General features: G+C 35.4%; 1 protein-coding gene across 1 annotated transcript in view; it reads right to left on the bottom strand.

Annotated features, from left to right (window-relative positions):
* Nucleotides 1–19932, bottom strand: part of Ttd14 (TRPL translocation defect 14) — a 63759-nt gene that overhangs the window by 36646 nt on the left and 7181 nt on the right. The window contains exon 2 of the mRNA XM_089242468.1: nt 6006–6073. Coding sequence (XP_089098594.1) covers nt 6006–6073 — 68 coding nt within the window. The remainder of the gene's footprint in view (nt 1–6005; nt 6074–19932) is intronic.

The following is a 19932-nucleotide window of genomic DNA, read 5'->3' on the forward strand; positions in this document are numbered from 1 at the left end:
TTAAGTCATTTTTCATCAGACCCTTCTAGCTCTCATAGACCACAATGTTTTTTTTCAAACCCAGCACAACTCAGGTCTATCGCCATAAGCAATTTACTACCTAGTGAGTTGCGCCGGTAGTGTAAGCGCATGTACCTAACAGTCTGAGTGCGTATCTAGCGTTGTGTATGATTTTTCAGTGCTGCCATCTATAGTTCAGAAGTGAAGTGAATGATGTGTAGTGACTGAATATTTGTACTGCTTGTAAGACTGTTGCTCTCTGTGGCGAGACTTTTTAACGGGGAGATCGGCTCGCATTTGCGCCTCGAAGACCACAATGTTATTAAATCCTCATTTACTCGTCGCTAATTTTGGTTAAGTCGTCACTATGAAAAAGTTTGAGAAAAAGGGACAGACTATTTTTATGGCTCCCATTAAAAAAAGAGCTTGTTAACAGCATTGCCATATGCTTAAAAGTCACCATAAAATCCTATATACCCAAACGGAACAGTTTAAGTAACAAAAGTTATACTGGGGAAGTTCATTTGCGACTAAGCTTTTTGGAACATTGGGGACTGTTCAAGCTAGATCTTATTTCTGCCTGGGCTCCATTGGAGAAACTGGATAAACCGCGAGACACCCAAGCTCTGTCGCAAGAAGCAACGTAAGCAGGGCATCTCCGTCAAAACAAAAATTTATTGATGTGTCAAAGATTACATATAGCGCAAGGAAATCAAAAATTATGTAAATCGAAGAATCAAATGAATCAAGTTAAAGTCAAAGTGCAACAGGCACAGATAATAAATAAAGAATAATAAATAAGATGGTAAAAATACTGGTAAACAAAACTTCACTTTTTTCATGTTTCTTTAATCAAATAGGGTCGTTCTTATAGCATTTTCCTAACTGATTCCGAATGTCTTTTCAGAATTTGTGTGTCAGGCATAGTTTTTGAGTAACACGCCAGAAATGCCACTGGAATCCAATTTACCTGGGTCCCGGGACCCAGGTTATTTGAAAAATCTGGGTCCTTTTTGAGTGAAAGAGGGTCCCTCTCAAAAAACATTCATCTTGAAAAAAAGTATGCTCCTCCCCCAATAATTCACTGGTATCTCTATGAATTTTCTTCCAGTATGCCCCAGGTTTTTGATCACCTGCTTATATTTTTTCATTGAGACTGAGCAGGGAGTCATATTCCAGGTAAGAGAAGGTATCTGTGAATCAAGTATAAAATTCATTTCTAAAAACATGTTCTGTCCAAAGGTTCATTTACTTTCATTGTCTACTAGTAGGAAAAACTTGCAAAAACTTGTTTTTTCTTCTTAGAACTAGGAAAGAACGCATCCCGGCAGACGCAGGAACAAAATTTTTACGCGTCCTTATTCAAAATTCTGGGTATTTGACGCGTTATAACGTGTCAATGCCATCTCTGCACGCATTTGAAATTTTGACAAACTTATATTTTTCGCATTTGCTTACAACTTAAAACTTCACTTTTTTCATGTTTCTTTGATCAAATAGGGTCATTCTTATAGTACTTTAACCACTGATTCCGAATCTACTTTCAGAATTTGTGTGCGAGGCATAGTGTTTTGATTAACATGCATTTAAAATTTTGAAAAATGTATATTTTTCGCATTTGCTTACAACTTAAAATAGCTTAAATTCTAATATTAATGGCAGTTCAAAAGGTATTTTTACATGATTTTCTTCTGTATTTTGCAGCAGGAATATTACTTTTTAATGTTCAACAGTAATCGGTCAGCGTATTTGGGATCCACTTACCTTGATAATGTGATTACATGATGGATATGTCCTGGTGGAATCGCTTACAGTGCCCGTAGCTGACATCACCTAGGCTTTCTGGGAAAAAATCCAAATGTGAATGAAGAAAATGTATCTTCAGTGACATATTGCAACCAAGAGCTTTATAGTTCTGAAGTAATTCCTCCACAAGGTCCTTATATTTGTCAGTCTCGTTATTTCCAAGAAAGTTATGGACAACTTTCTTGAATGACTCCCATGCTGGTGTTTCTTGCTCATTTAGAGTAGCATCGAACTTAGCATCGTTCATTAATTCTTGAATTTGAGGGGCCAACAAATATGCCTTCCTTGATTTTAGTGCCACTGACCCGTGGAAATTTGATTTTAGAAAGCTAAAAGCTAAAACCGTCGTCATTTCAATTCATTCCTTTAACAAAATTTTTCATCAATCCCAGTTTAATGTGTAGAGGTGGCAGGTAGACTTTCTGAGGATCCACCAGGGGCTGACTGACGACATTTTTGGTTCTCGGAACGAGCTGTCTTCTTGGTGGCCATTGTTTTTTATACATAATGGTTTTGTCTATCTCTGCTGTCCCACAAGCACAAGAAACTGCAAAATTTGGTATATCCTAGTTGAAGACCGAGTACAAGAGCAATGACTTTCAAATACCCGCAAAAGTGCCAGGCATGTCTTTCATATACTGAACCATCCGTAATAATGTTTTCATATGTCTCCTTCATGTGGGCATTGTAAGCAATGCGAGTGGCAGGGTTTTCGTTACCATTGTGCAAAAGTACTGCTTTCAAATTCGTTTTAGAGGAATCTATGAATAACCTCCACTCTAGGGGATTATACTGATGCCCCAATGCATCAGTATAATGTACAGGGCATCTACATCATTGCAATAGACTGAGTCGTCTTCCTTCAAAAAAGGTGCTCAAATTGCTTTTGTTGACGAGCAAAGCTTGGACAGTTTGGTCAGGAATTCCCTAGTGATGTACTATTCCATAATATTTAGTCAGAGATGAGGCAAGTTTTAATATTCATAATACCCATTATTATGCTAAAAACGTTGATCTTCTAAATATAGAGTATTAAGGCTGGTTAGGCTAATCCGCAACAATGGAAAATGCAATTGCGGAAAACTGGTGCCTGATGGACGGATTCAGAATCAGCATCGAAAAATGCGTAAGAAACAGTACTCAGAGTCAAAGAAACAAAAACCTTGTTTACCAGTGTAATCATAGAAAGCATGGATTCTCTTAATTTAGGGCTTGAAATTTAAACAAAATATCTATGTTGAAAAAAATTAGACATTCTTTTCCAAGTTGAGGTCTTCTGTTTACTCTTTTCCCTGCCCAGGACCCCTCCACCAAGTCAAAAGTATTCGAGATTACTTTGTAGTCGCATTGTGGTGGTCACAATATTGACTATTTTGAATATATATTTTGGTTCTTGGCAATTGTGTGTATTAATCGTAATCGAATGTTCATGTGTTGTGTGGCCACGCCCATAACGAGTATAAATAGCGTGATATACAGCATACGTTGCTTTTTTCATTTCGTCGATTTTAACTTCGTGTTTATTTTCCCCTTATTTTTAATTCAATTATGTTTAGTTACTTTTAACCGTTTACACTAATGTTTTTGTTGAGTTTAATCTAATAAATTAAATTGTTGGCATTCTCCGTGCTTGTTCAATGTTATTTCTAAAGTTAAACGACATTCCAATCGCCTTAAAGCATCATGAACTACTGATGAGGAATTCAAACACTAAAATTGAATTTGATGTATATGTAAAATTAATGGGCAATAGAGAGTTCTGTTATGAAGAAAAGCTACTTATTCAAACAGTTGCTCTGTTAGTCTAAATTAAAAATTACTAGTATGAATCAAAGTGTACAGTACATTTCATCGCAATAACTTAAGTAATGAAATAGAAAAGATAAAAAAATTGCTATTTTTTCTTCTTTCACAATCTATAAATTTGATTAATATTGCTATTTTGATTCATACTTTAATAAATGTCATATTACTTTGAATTTATACGATTTTCATAACATTGCACATTAAAACTGACGGAACTCCGTTTAAGTCGTCACTCCACTTAAGCCGTCATAATTTTTCGATAACTTGAGGTGACGACTTATCAAGGTTTTACTGTATATAATAAAAATACTAATACAGCCAAAAATGTAGTGATGAAAATCACTGAATCCTATCTGTAAATTAATAGAAATTTGAGCACATGATTGTTTTTTTTACATAAATTAATTGCTGAAATGCTAAAGCAGAATACTACCACCCTGGTAGGTATAATAATAGAAAATCGAAAACAAATTTCATTTTATCAGGGAACCCTTTATATGAAATATGTTTAAAGCATTTATACATGAAGAAGTTAGATTATGTGTTTTCTGGGTACGAGAAAGGAAAATATTCTTACGTTCAATGCATTGAGATATTGAAATATATATTCTCAAAGTGGCAAAAAAATTCTGCAAAGCTGAGTTTTACAATAAAACGAAGTATTGTTAAGGATCTGTCCAATCAAAATTTGGGTCCATTTTTTAGTCATTTCACAAAATTCTGGACCTAAAAAACGAACCCTTAACAAAACACAAATTAATAAAACCATAAATTGGGAATTTCATTTCTTTTGTGATGAATTAAATTACTTCGCTTCCCACAAAATTGCTTATTTCACAAAATTAATGATTCTTTTCACAAAAACAGGACCCACCAAAAAAGTCTGGACAGACCCCTGATAGTGCCAAAAGCATTCCGTGCATGTATTATTAATTAGCCAGTGTGTGTTTTCTACATTTGGCATAGCCAGAGTGCATTTTCTGTATTTGGCATAGCCTCATAAGTAAGTGCACATGGTTTTATATTAAAAGATGAATTGCTTAATATGTACTGCTGAGTTATATATGTAATATCAGTCTTAATTAGAGGGGAAAATGTGTTAGTTTCTGGTACCCTTGCAATGTGAGAAAACATGACAGTTGTAGAGTCCTGATGAAAATGAATGTAATGAAAATGTTAAAGTTCTTAATTTGCTGTGAATAATTGCATATGTTGGAAGGAAAAACCTCCCTTCAAATTTAAAGTTTGTATAAAATACTACACAGAGGTATGCATTTTAACTAAGTAATTATTTGATAGCAAACATATAAGTGCTCTTGTGAATTGTGATTGTAATATTTCAAATTATGCTCTGTGGACCTGATTGTAAATTGTTTATTGGAAAAACCTTGCATGTGTACACAGAGAGTAACTAGGCAGGAACAGGTGCAAAAAGTGCACCTGCACAGGGCCCTAGTTGAAAGGGGGTAGAAAGGTCTACCCCCTAGTCTAAATTCAAATTCTTGCACAGTAATGGCAAGCTACGGCCCTGTGTGTATATTGTTGTATATATAATGTTGGAAAAAATATTAAAAACTTTTCTTTAATTTTTATTTCATTTCTTGCATTGAAAGTTCTTTTTCAGCAGTTAATTCACGGAAATATTCACTGCTAAATTTTCGAAGTGGAAGCCAAGCCTTCACAAAAATGCAAAACACATGAGAAATGTATGCTGTTTTTTATTTTTTAAAAATAGTTCCTCTCTAGCTTCTACAAAAAGGGTACTTTTCTTGTAAGAAAGCAAGTATTCATTTTTATAAAAAAAATTTCAGATAAATAATTAATGACCGAAAAATTAAAAAAAAAACAATATATGGGTCTTGTATTTGGAATTGCCTCATTGCATTAACAAGTTCAGAAAATGTTTTGCCTGTTTCGCTTCAAAAGGGTGTGATGCAGTCACATGGGGACGGCTCACGAAGTCCTCATTTCACTTTCCTTATAGCTTAGTGAGAGACTCTTATTTGCTCAGGAATTGGAATTTTACTAACAACAACAAGCACTACCACACCAGGAAAAAGACAGCAATGTCAGGTCCGGCTATGCAAGAACAAAACAAATGATAAATTTTCAATGTGTAAAATGTGTTCCTAATATAACAAAGGTATTGAAAAATATGGGAAGTGTGATGTACAATTATAATGTTTAGAATGTAATTATTTATCAATTATGTAACGAGGAACTTTTGGGTAGGTATTCAAACTTGAGCCATTAAAAATCTTTTTTTTTTTTGATTTATTAGTGATTACTGTACATCAAAATGGATTTTAAAAAGAAAAAATGAATCTCATACGGCAACAAAATACAAAATATAACTAATTCATTAGCTGAGAACTTTAAAATCTGTAACTTACTTTCCATCCCAGATTCTCAAAAAATGTGCTCAGTCGAGCTTGTCCAGTGGTTTTACCGCTGCAAGGTCCTAAAAGATAAATGTATCAACTCATATATGAGTTTATACTGCATTAACCTGTGGTCAAAAAACATGAAAATAGAAAAATTCATAATTAGATAAAAAAAATTCAATTTTTCACGATCATGCAGAGAACACATATACAAAAACAAATTTGCTAACAGATCAGAGGACACCTTCAAATCATCACTTGCGTCTAAATGATGCGCAAAAAAATCTCAGTTATTACATATAATCACATTAAATAATGATTTTAGCATAACAATACGCTCTGTATAGGGTTGGGTTTCCAAAAGCATATCAAAAACTGGTTTAAACTGTCGAAAACGTAACTGGACACTTTTTGGGTAATACTTTGAACACGATAGGTTGATAAAATGATGAGCAACCTACTTTTTTGTATATTACGTTTCATTTTTAAACACTAATTTATTACAATAATTAAAACAAAATATTAATTAACTTGCAATATTGAATTTTTCAATATACAAAAATCTAGAACAAATATGTAATTTTGTAGTCCATTTTATCTAAACTACTGATTACCCGTTTAATTTACAAAGCGAAACATAGCTGTTTATTCAAAGTAGAGATGTGAGGTGAGAATATTCTCCTGGATGTAAAAATTGGAGAATAATCGAGAATATTCATTTTTCTTTTAAATAATTTAATTTTTTTTACTAATTTTGTTTATATTGTGAAATATAAATCAGTTTTCATAGCCTGAAACATTTACAACAAAACAATTTTTGGTGTAATCACCCTGAATGACAACTTTTAGTTCAAGAAGATATATTCTCCAGAATTATTCTTCAGAATATTCTCCAGGTCATGATGAGAGGTTTTGAAAGTGTGGTTATAAAGACTTTAGAAATCATTAAATTGAAACATTAAAAAATTATTTTAAAATTAGATAAATTTTCAGAAATAAGTTCACACCAAAAGAAATTAAATTAAAGTTGATTGATAAAGAAAGCATTTATTATATAATTATCTTCATTCTAAGAAGATACAGAACTGTTGTTTTTTGAATGTACAATACACTTATAAATCCTGTATCACTCACATTTCTTTAAAAGCTGTGAAATTCAGCCCTGCTGGTTTAATTTTCTGGCTTTCAATATTGTGGTCTATAAACTTCAATATACGCATCTTCTTAACAGGAAGAAAGATGGGTAGAGAATATTCTTATCAAAAATAATAATTATAAAAATAAATTAATATTCTCAAGTTATTTATCAAGATTATTTACTATAATACATGTTATTACATATATTCTTGATAATACTCTCTGGAAAGATTTCGCGAACTGAAGAATATTCTCATCGAGGAGAATATTCAAGAATATATTCTCTGAAAGGACTATTATTAAGTTCAGAATAATTCTTTTTTTTTTTTTCTATAAGAATATTTCCCCCAGTGATTTATGAAAGTAGTTCTTCCAGAGAATATTCTCCTGCATGAGAATATTCTCCGAAAGATTATTCACGAGAATTTAAATCTCTAATTCAAAGCATATGTGATAAGGGATCAAGTTTAGGTTTTTGACCTTAGAGACTAATTCAGTATTGAAACAGTCAAAAACTTGTTAAATGATGAAAGCAGGGCCAGAACTAGTTGCTTGGTCACCAGGGGCAAGGGTGCATTTTCACGCCCCCTTGTAATGTTGGAGAGGTTTCAGAATGAAATTTGGACCTCCTCAGGTCCAGTGCCTGGGGCACTTGCTCCACCCCCCCCCTCCCCTAGTTGCGGCCCTGGAGATGAATGTAAATATAATTCAAAACATAAAAACACTGATTAAAAGCATTTGTTTTTTAAGCTCAGTCGACCCTCGTATTACATATTTATGGTCTTCTACCCATTTATGGGAAAACACTGTTCCTATTTTTTCTGGTATCTGAACAAAATATGAATTGTACGTGTCAACGATGGCCCTTAAGGCTTTTCCAGTGTTTCTGGGAATTTCTCTGAAAGACAATAAACGAGTGAAAACTTGGCAAGAAAAATTTGGCAAATTGACAAAGCATAACAAAACAAGTCAACTGCGCATCATTAAGGTGTCAATGAATCTGCCACATAGGATGCCCTCTACATGTCTTATAATTGTAACACACCATATCATAGTCGGCTTGATCAGCATGATGCGAGTATTTAAGCCTTGCTACACACGTTACTTAATAGTGATGATTGCACATTCAATCAAAGACAAATCACACATCTCAAGTTGGAAATGAATTACACCATCGCTAATATTGCACAGACAGAATTTAATATTTCTTGTTGCTGTTGCAGCCCAAGAGAACAGCCTGGCGACTGACAGACTGTTCTTGCTGGCTATGAAGAGGGTTATAGACAAGTTTGTGCGTGTTTATGTAGATGTGAAGTGCTTCTAAGTTAATAGAACCAGCTAATATTGCTGAGCTGAATTGAGATTTTTTTGGTCTTAGGGTTCCGCGGACTGCTGGTGGGGATCTCGCAGAGTTGTCGTCTAACTCGGTATAAAGAATATGAAAATATTATGCACAATATCAAATTGCGATAAATGTTTTGCAATATAATTATACAAGAAAAATGTGCAATGTTTTTACCTTCATGCAGTCTGTGGGCCATGTACAGTTAATAGCTTCATAAGAATTTCAATGTGCAATAGTATATATAGGGAGTATAGCAACTCCCTATCGTTTTGATCCCCAATTACCCCCATTAGCTTCACATCATCTGCGAATTTGCTAGTAATCCCATCGATACCCTGATCGAGTTTGTCGATAAAAAGTGAAATAAGTATGGGACCAAGGACACTTCCTTAAGGAATTCCACTTGTGACGTCTGTCCAACCAGGGAATTCCCTGTTCACCATAACTCGTTGCGATCTCTTAACCATGATTCTATCCAATTCAGCATGTTGCCCCCAATTCCAATCTCGTGTAAACGCTTCAAGAGTTTACCATGTTGGACACGATCGAATGCATTCTGGAAATCAAGGTAAACAACATCTACATTTTTGCCCTTACCCAAAGCCTTCGTCACGTGATCATAGAAGCAAAAGAGGTTAGTTACACATGACTTCCCCTTCCTGAACCCATGCTGATTATCCGACAATACATTATTCTCGTCTATCCACTTCACAAACTGCCTTTTGATGATAATTTCCAAAATTTTCGAGAGGGAATTCGTCAAACTCACTGGACGATAATTGGACACAGCTTCTCTACTACCCTTCTTAAATATCGGAACAACGTTAGCAAGTTTCCAATCTCTTGGGATGATACCCTCAGCAACACGACTCCTGTATATCTGTGCGACTGGCCCCAACAATTCATTAGCACGTTCCCTGAGGACCCTGGGATAGATATCATCTGGTCCTGGTGCTTTGCTTGCACATATATTTCTTAGAAGATTTAAGACCTCCACGTCTTCTACTTGAATATCATTGAGGGTTTTATTACCCCATGCAACACCCGTACATCGAATATCATTATCTCCATTAAAAACCGATGCGAAAAAGTCATTGAAAGCACTACACATGCCTACATTGCTCTCTACCCTAGAGCCTCCTATCGAGAGTGGGGCCAACTGTCCCCTTACATCCATTATTGACGTATCGAAAAAATGATTTTGGGTCAGAGCCAATGTTATCTGCCAACCTAGATTCAACTTTGTTTTTACTATCCCTTATCGCTTTCTTCAACAGTCTTCTTTTATCAGTAAACAATGATAGGTCACCTCATCCACTTTTATACTCTCTGTATGCTCTTTTCATTTCAAGATAAAGGTTCCTCACGCTATCCGAAGGGTTGGTAAAAAACCCTGGTTTTTTGGTTTAAACCAGGTTTTTTTGGTTTAAACCGGTTTTTTTGTTTTAAATAGTATTAACATTAAAAACAAAATTTCATTTGTATTAACATTAAACAAACTAAAATAAAATGTTTATTAATGAAATTAACACTATTCCCATGCTAATTAAATCAATAAATATTTATTACATTTTAACAAAAACCAACTTTTGCAATTTAATTATTTTTTGCTTAACTCAATGGATTACTGTGTGTTTGAAAATTCTTTTAATGTTATTATTAACCATATAGTATATAAAGGTTTTTCTCCAGTTACTTTCAGCATACTTAATTAGGAAGCTATTTTGCAAAAAGCAATAAAAATTAGGTGAATATAATGTATTTAATGAAGCATAAATAATGCAGATTAATTAGCAATGGTTTACGATATACGGGGTGGTTATAACTAAGGTTCTGATTTCAAAACACTGTAAAAAAAGAACGATTGTCAGAATGACTTGAAAATTGACATGAATATTCCTGAAAAAATTCAATTTTATTTGATAAAGGGGAAAAAGATAATTAAAAATGTAAAATTAACGACATCATCCAACATGCGGGAAATTTGCCCGCAGAATGGAAATGATAGCCAGTCATGGCAAAATAACTTAATTATAGCATTTCACGATTTCATAATTCATGGAAACATCACAAGAAACAAAGTAATTGAACAAATAACTACAACTTACTTAAGAAATGTTAAATATGTTGTCCACCGCGTGTTCTTACTATGAGGTTGAAAGCACAAAAATTCTTGTTCCCACAGCGAAATCGGAGTATGCCACGGTCATAATGTGGATGTTCTTGCAATTCAGCTTTATTAAACCACTTAATCTGACCACTGTTTATAACATTTTGTGGTCCCCCACAGCCAGGAGTTGCAAGGGTTGAGGTGCATCCTGTCAAAATGGGTCTTCTGCAGCTGCTTTGCTGGTATTGCAATGTGCATCTTGATAGAAGTTCTATCACACACTGATGCTGTGGAAGTGCCGAAATGATGTGGTTGCACAAAATAGATTATACTGTGGGCCAAGTACAGCATCGTCTACTTGCACATTTTGCACTTTTTTTTTTGCGAAAGAAACTTCCATTGCTTCAGGAGTATCCATGCAAATTTTCAAGTCATTCTGATCAGTACTTATTGTATAGTTTTGGAATCAAAACTTAAATTATAATCACCCAGTATATAGCTGATTATTTTTCAAAAATCTGTTACTACTATACAGTAGAACCTTGATTAACTGGGCTTAACAGTGTGTGTGTGTGTGTGTGTGTGTGTGTGAAAGTATAAAAAAAAACTATTGAATATTAAGACTGGGAGATATACAGTAGGAGACGTGCTACTTCTTATGGGAAAGAAAATGAAAATGTATGTGAGGTAATGTAACCACTAGTACACTAGTCTTTGTACTTTAAGGACAGCTGGTGTCTTTATTGGATTATAGGACCACCTGCCCCTAGCATGATCGTGTCACTACTGTAGCTGCTTCTTTGTGAAGGGGGAAAAAAACCCTGTGAGATAATACACCACTACATTTAGATGTGTGATGCAATCCTTATTCATGAATTTGCTAAAGATAGAGCATCAGAATGTAGCCAAAGGGTAGAAAATGTTGTAAGAATGAGAAATTTTGGCTTTTGTATATAACTTTAAATAACTAAGATACTTCATATGAAAAATATATATATTCTGGCCACTTTTATGAGACTTTTTGAAAAAAACCGCTTATAAAATCTTATGTCATTTAAAGATATACCATCAGAATGTATCCAAGGATATAAAATGTGGTAAAAATGAAACATTTTGGCTAATAATGAACCAATATGATATTTTTCAAGGAAAAAAATTATATTTAGGCAACTTTTATTTGATTTTTTGAAAAAAACCGAAGTGGTTTTTTAAAAAAACCACATGGTTTAAACCAACGTGGTTTAAACCAAACAACCCTGCCGCTATCCGTGAACCATAGAGGGTGCGATGTACAAACATGTTTTTTTCGAACAAAGGGTATAACGACGTGCAAAACAGAGGACAGCTTCGTACTAAATTCTTCCCATTGACTTACCACCCCTACTGATTCCAACCGGTCTTTGAAAACCTCCGCTAACGTTCCTCTCAAAACATCAAAGTTAGTTCTCCGAAAACAAGGAACCAGTCTTTTGTTATCAACCTTACACGAGGAAAAGTTAGTGAAATCTGACGATATGATGATCTTGGAAGAAAACTCTTCCCCCACCGAAACATGTTCAAAAAGATCCATAGAACTAGTAAGAACTAAATCCAAAATAGCAGTACCCCTAGTGGCTTCTGATACATGCTGATACAAAAAAATTTTCGAGCACCAACTTAAGTCTATTTCATACTGATCTCTAGATGAAAGGTTCTCCCAATCAATACCTGGGTAATTGACATCCCCTAGTATGAGAACCCTCTTACGCTTACACATGTAGTTTGTATCCCTATTCGGTGGATTGTAACAAACCCAAACAATAAGTTTATGACGTCTTTTGTTCTCAAGCTCAACCCGTATAGTTTCAATATCACTTCTCTGCATGTTACACTCTCTAGCCTTCAAACAGGATTTCACATATATCAACACTCCACCCCCTTTCCCATCAGATCTATTTCTCAAAAAAATATCGTATCCTGAGATGTGTAAGAAAGATTCATCCCCATCGTTTGCCCAAGATTCTGTAATGGCTATAAGATCCAAGCCCTCCACAACTATCATAGTTTCTAACAAATCTTTCTTATTACCCAAGCTCCTGCCATTTATTGGCACACATTTTAATTTGCCCGGTGATTTAGTGTCAATCGAGAAGCCATCCACGTCAGAGGTGGGTAATTCCCCGTCAGTACTGTTGTGATTATCATTAACTAACCCGCATTCCCGACTACGTGGTCTGGGAGTAAAAAACCTGACCTAAGACTATCGTAAACCTCCCAGACCCCCCTCTTATTTAGATGGATCCCATCCGAACGAAGCCACCTATCGGTAAATGCGGGAAGCTCCAAGAACGTGACCCCAAGTGAGGAACAAATGTCCTTCAGGTCAATATTGAACTAGCTATAATACCCGGCGCTGCCCGGGTTTTCTTCAATGAGGCTTTTTTGGATCACGTGATATCTCCCTCTCTTTTTCTTGAGGGACATACAAACCGTGTCCAAGTTAACCAATATGGCGACCTGCGCGAAATAAACAAATCTAGATTTACACAGAAACGTAGAAATGAATATATATTTTTCTTTTTTTAAGGGGCGCTAGGTATTTCGATCCCCCCCCCCCCCCCGAACTTTAAGTTATCCACCTGTCTGTTCCAGCTTCCAAAAATTCTTAGTTAAAGCTGTGGAATTTTTTCGATGCACTTTTCAAGGGCTCATAACTAATGTTAAAATATCCTAACCCACATGAATTTATGCAAATAAATATCAAAAGAGACAATATGGAGACATTAATTTTCATACTTCAGAAGATATAAATGAAATCAATGATATTGCTCGAATATCCAACTCAAAAGTATTGGTTTGGCTAATTACTTCATATTTAATCTCCTGGGCTTCGTATATCTCTAAGCGAACTGAATATTTTAAAAATCGAGAATTCAATACAATTTTTAAAATTATTGATGGGGCGGTAAATCCCACTAATTTCCGCATTTCTACAGTAAAATCGACAATTTTAGCACTGATTTCTATGAGGATCACCCTTTTCCTGACTCTCAAAGCGATGCTGATGATGATAATGACGTCTATTCAAAAAGCCTCATTACTGAGAGTATATTGAAAATGTGGCAAACCATTATAAAGGCATAAGCTATTATACATATACTAACAGGAATAAAGAAGTGACAAACCGTTGTAAAGGCATATACACGTCTGAAACGCATTGCTAGGGAACCACGGTAACCAAAGTAAACGTTCGGAAAGTGATTGTTGAGTATAAAGAAAAAAGAAAAAAAAAAAAAACACACACACACACACACACACAGAGAGAGAGAGAGACAGGCAGAAAATCAATTTTATATATATAGATTGGTGGATCCTGCTCCTATACTCCCTACTACCCCTTGGCAGCACTGGAATCACTGCCACATCTGAACCCCCTTCCCTAGCGGATAACAGTAAATCCCGATAGTCTGACAGAGACTCACTAATATTCGCTTCTACCTGATTCGTTCCCACCCACAGAATCACCCACAAGGGCAACTTTCGGCGATGAAAAACGCCTAGATTTTGTCAATCTCCCCCCCCCCCCCCCCAGGAAGACAACAGCGCTCGAAACCCAGAAAATCCCTACACACTCGGTTCCCAAGTTCCCTAACCATAGAATCGCCGATGATTAAACCCCTATCACTATCCCCCTCTACCTCATCCACGACCACCCATTCGCCCTCTAAACTGTCGTTGTTCGTGGAGATTGCTTCTTCATCAACAGGTGGCTCGACGACCAGAGGCTCAGTTATAACCGGGCCCTCTAGCACCCTAACTTTTTCCCGTAAAGCTTTGATCTCGAGTTCCAGCCTATTCCTATCCAAGCACCCTTTACAGTTGAAACTATCAGCTACTATACCCCTAGACCAGGGAAACCTCCCATCGCAAGCTCTACACAACACTAATTGAGGTCGAGGCATACTAACACTATTGTTAAAGCTAGACTAACATACTAACAAGGCATGTCGCCTCGAATAGGAGTACATTTCCATGTTCTGGTGATCTGACAATCTAATCAAGTTTAGATGTAATGGCTTAGTGCCACTGGGCTCTTGTTCCTGTCTGCCGTAGAACGAACGAGATGGAGTACTAGTCTTCTCTTCGGGATACAGACTCCTCACCGGTCTAGAAACCTGGTCGCGTATAGCTCAAGTGGAGAAAGTAGATATAGGTCAGGACAGCATGGCAGAGCTGATGCCGTCACAGAATCTCGACCACTTGGGACACACAGCGGTTATACTCATACAGTTGAAGAAAGGAGACACTGGCTGTAGATGTGATGAAAACCTCCTCTAACAGACTGATAGATCTGTGAGACTTAATCTATTAATATGCAATATTTACTAAAGTTAAGAACTCTAAAAATTGTTGTATTTATGTTTGTTTCCTTATAGATTAAAAGTTCTAAAAAATGTAAAAACTTAATGTTGTAATAAATAGTTTAAAGAAAAAATTGTTTTTCATTGTTATCATTCGCAAATGCTGGTTCTATGTTGGGAAATATAAAAAAAAGAATACGGAATGTAACGGCTAAGCAAATACGTTACACTTTTTCATAGTTTTAAATGTTCTTTTAAACTGCATTTTTTAAAAATCGATTGGAGACTACGAATACCACGAATAACGACTTTATTTCAGAAACATAATTATATGTAGAGATGTAAAATCCTCAAGAATAATCTTTCGGAGAATATTCTCCGAATATTCTTATAAGTTCTTGATGAGAATATTCTCTTATTTATAATATAGTTACATATAATATCCTTGAGAATATTCTCTGGAAGGACTACTTTCATAAATTACTGGGAAATATTCTTATAGGAAATAATTATATTCTCCGTGATGAGAATATTCTTCAGTTACCGAAATCTTTCCAGAGAGTACTATCAAGAATATATGTAATAACATGTATTATAATAAATAATCTTGATAAATAACTTGAGAATAATTATTTTTGTACGATAATTATTTTTTTATAATAATTATTATTTTCGATAAGAATATTCTCTAGTAATTTATAATAGTAGTCCTTTGAGAGAATATTCTCCGGAGAATGCCCGTTTCTCTTCCCATCAAGATGGGTATATTGAAGTTTGTAGATCACAATATTAAAGTTTGAAAGCAAGAAAATTAAACCAACAGGGCTGAATTACACAACTTTTAAAGAAATGTGAGTGATACAGAATTTAAGTGCATGTGCATTGAAGAAAACAACAGTTCTGTATCTTCTTAGAATGAAGGTGATTATATAATAATTGCTTCCTTTATCAATCAACTTTGATTTCATTTCTTTTGTGTGTTGTGAACTTATTTCTGAAAATTTATCTAATTTTAAATTATTTTTTAATGTTTCAATTTAATGATTTCTAAAATCTTTATAACCACACTTTTAAAACCTCTCATCATGACCTCGAACTAAAAGTTGTCATTGAGGAGTGATTATACCAAAAACTGTTTTGCTGTAAATGTTTCAGGCAATGAAAACTGATTTATATTTCGAGATACTGTGCCAATGACAAACTACAGGAATCCTTCATTCTCTCCGGACACTAGCATGGATGAGAGTCAAGTTGAACTGATGGACAAGTTTGCCATTTCATTTCAGAATGCCCCTCATGAAGACAATGAAAAGGGATGGACATGGACTTGAGTAAGCGCTGGTGATATTCCAGAAGAAAATCACCAAAATGGTTACGATGATGCAGAAATCCATCAAATCATCAATGGATTAGATTCCTGATTCGCTTCCCCACCAGAACATAGATAAGAGATCAGGGCAGTAGAAGTAGGCATCCTGAAGCAGGCATGCTCTAGCCACTGGCGCTTCGTTATTTACACTTGGAGCAATTTCTCTTTTCTTACAGGTGCAGACTCAGTTGTGATGGCATTTTATGAGCAAAAATTATGTGCGTTGAGCTATTTCAAAATTTTTCGCAGACTTGACCCTTACACACACTTTACACTACATGGACTTCCAATACCACTGTAGGTATCCTCCTATGAGGTGCAGCTGATAAGATCAGTAGAGTGGCCAAGAAAATGTGCCGTGGGACTGGCGAAAAAATCTCCATTCAGCTCAGCAATATTAGCTGGTTCTATTAACTTAGAAGCACTTCACATCTACATAAACACGCACAAACTTGTCTATAACCCTCTTCATAGCCAGCAAGAGCAGTCTGTCAGTCGCCAGGCTGTTCTCTTGGGCTGCAACAGCAACAAGAAGTATTGAATTCTGTCTGTGCAATATTAGCGATGGTTTAATTCATTTACAACTTGAGATGTGTGATTTGTCTTTGATTGAATGTGCAATCATCACTATTAAGTAACGTGTGTAGCAAGGCTTAAATACTCGCATCATGCTGATCAAGCTGACTATGATATGGTGTGTTACAATTATAAGACATGTAGAGGGCATCCTATGTGGCAGATTCATTGACACCTTAATGATGCGCAGTTGACTTGTTTTGTTATGCTTTGTCAATTTGCCAAATTTTTCTTGCCAAGTTTTCACTCGTTTATTGTCTTTCAGAGAAATTCCCAGAAACACTGGAAAAGCCTTAAGGGCCATCGTTGACACGTACAATTCATATTTTGTTCAGATACCAGAAAAAATAGGAACAGTGTTTTCCCATAAATGGGTAGAAGACCATAAATATGTAATACGAGGGTCGACTGAGCTTAAAAAACAAATGCTTTTAATCAGTGTTTTTATGTTTTGAATTATATTTACATTCATCTCCAGGGCCGCAACTAGGGGGGGGGGGTGGAGCAAGTGCCCCAGGCACTGGACCTGAGGAGGTCCAAATTTCATTCTGAAACCTCTCCAACATTACAAGGGGGCGTGAAAATGCACCCTTGCCCCTGGTGACCAAGCAACTAGTTCTGGCCCTGCTTTCATCATTTGACAAGTTTTTGACTGTTTCAATACTGAATTAGTCTCTAAGGTCAAAAACCTAAACTTGATCCCTTATCACATATGCTTTGAATTAGAGATTTAAATTCTCGTGAATAATCTTTCGGAGAATATTCTCATGCAGGAGAATATTCTCTGCTAGGACTACTATTATAAATAACTTCAGAATATTATAAGTTCTTGATGAGAATATTCTCCTCTTATTTATAATATATAGTTACATACAATATCCTTGAGAATATTCTCTGGAAGGACTACTTTCATAAATCACTAGGGGAAATATATTTATAGAAAATAAAAATTATTCTGAAGTTAATAGTACTTCTAGAGAATACTCGATGAGAATATTCTTCATTTCCCAAAATCTTTCCAGAGAGTAATATCAAGAATATATATAACTAGCTATTAGGGGCGTAGCCAGAAATTTCGTTCGGGGGGGGGGACCAAAGTGACCGAACAATGGATTTGGCCATCTTTTTCCCTTTTTTCGGTCATTTTCTCACATTTCGGGGGGGGGGGGAAGGACCAGACCCCCAAGTCCCCCCCCCCCCCGCTACGCCCTTGCTAGCTATAATACCCGGTGTTGTCCGGGTTTTCTTCAGTGAGGCTTTTTGGATCACGTGATATCTCCCTCTTTCTTTGACGGACATGCAAACCGTGTCTAATAGTTAACCAATATGGTGACTTCCTGCGCGACTAATGAAATAAATAAATCCAGATTTAAAGAAACGTAGAAATGAATATATTTTTTCCCCTTTTTTAAGGGGCGATAACAATAATTTTATAATTATTGTTTTTGATAAGAATATTCTCTACCCGTCTTTCTTCCTGTTAAGAAGATGCGTATATTGAAGTTTATAGACCACAATATTGAAAGCCAGAAAATTAAACCAGCAGGGCTGAATTTCACAGCTTTTAAAGAAATGTGAGTGATACAGGATTTATAAGTGCATTGTGCATTCAAAAAACAACAGTTCTGTATCTTCTTAGAATGAAGATAATTATATAATAAATGCTTTCTTTATCAATCAACTTTAATTTAATTTCTTTTGGTGTGAACTTATTTCTGAAAATTTATCTAATTTTAAAATAAATTTTTTAATGTTTCAATTTAATGATTTCTAAAGTCTTTATAACCACACTTTCAAAACCTCTCATCATGACCTGGAGAATATTCTGAAGAATAATTCTGGAGAATATATCTTCTTGAACTAAAAGTTGTCATTTAGGGCAGTGGTTCTCAACCTTTTTTCATGTTGGCAAATATGCTGCCATAAATTCCAAATATTTTGTGCTGCTTTCAACCTGCAATTTAATAACTAGACAAGGAAAATTTTAGGCACCAACACCAATTTTTTCACCGCGATCTGGCACCTGGGATTTGTCCACCTTTGCATTGATGAAAGTATATTTCCTGGACAGCGTAAAAATGATAAGCAAAATTTGAGAAAAAATTTCATAATGGATGACCATAAACTATTTCCATAAATCTGGCTTCAAGCATGGTCAAGAAATTCCACAGTGATGTGGATTCCAAAACCTTGGAATAATTAATGTATAGCAGCTAAGATCCATTATTATAAAGATAAATTATTTGAATTTGGGAAACAATTTCGTAATGATTGATAATTATCGTATGTGAATGTTGATGATTTAGTTGCAATTTGTAGTCACTATATGGATACAGGATAGATCCAATTACGTAATTCCGAAAATTTTAGATAATTCAAACTTTTTTTCAACGACTTTAGACTTCGAATTAACCAAGTTCGACTGCATTTGGCATTTTATGGAGAATCTGATATCAATGAAAAAACCTGATCAGTAGAACAGTGCCGTCTTAATGCATGGGTCCACCCAGACACATACCGGGGATCTCAAGAGAAGAGGGGGCTCAGAGAAAAATGAGAAGTAGTTGGATTTTTCGAGAATTTTCCAAGTAGGGCCTCAGAAAAATCATTTGGCCCGAAGGCCCATGATGTTCTTAAGACAGCTCTGCAGTAGAACTGTTTTCAAAAACAATTAGATTTATTGATTTTCAAATCATTTCTGAATTGCCTCAATTGCAGAGTTTGCCTTTCCCTTGTTCTTGAATGTCATCCTCATTCAACTTCAGTCCCATGGTCTTTCCCAAAAGATACTATTTCTTTGATAAGTGGTGGCTCCTGCTCATGAGCTACACCAGGAGTGGCCAACTCGAGGCACACCATAGTATCAGGAGTGGCAAGCAAACGCTTTTAATTAACTTTTAAATGGGACTTTTAAATCCTTTCTTATGAATGATGGTATTTTGCGCTGCCAAACCTATATTTAATATGGTAGACACTCTTAAAATAATAGCTATGTGACGACTTTCTATTCAATGCAGTTCTTCATATTTGGGCATAATTTCTAGATGACCATGTGTGTA

The sequence above is a fragment of the Pholcus phalangioides genome, unplaced genomic scaffold, assembly GCF_987345545.1.
Source record: "Pholcus phalangioides strain wild (caught in Gottingen) unplaced genomic scaffold, Ppha-v1.0 ptg000015l_1, whole genome shotgun sequence".
In the NCBI taxonomy this organism is placed as follows: Eukaryota; Metazoa; Arthropoda; class Arachnida; order Araneae; family Pholcidae; genus Pholcus; species Pholcus phalangioides.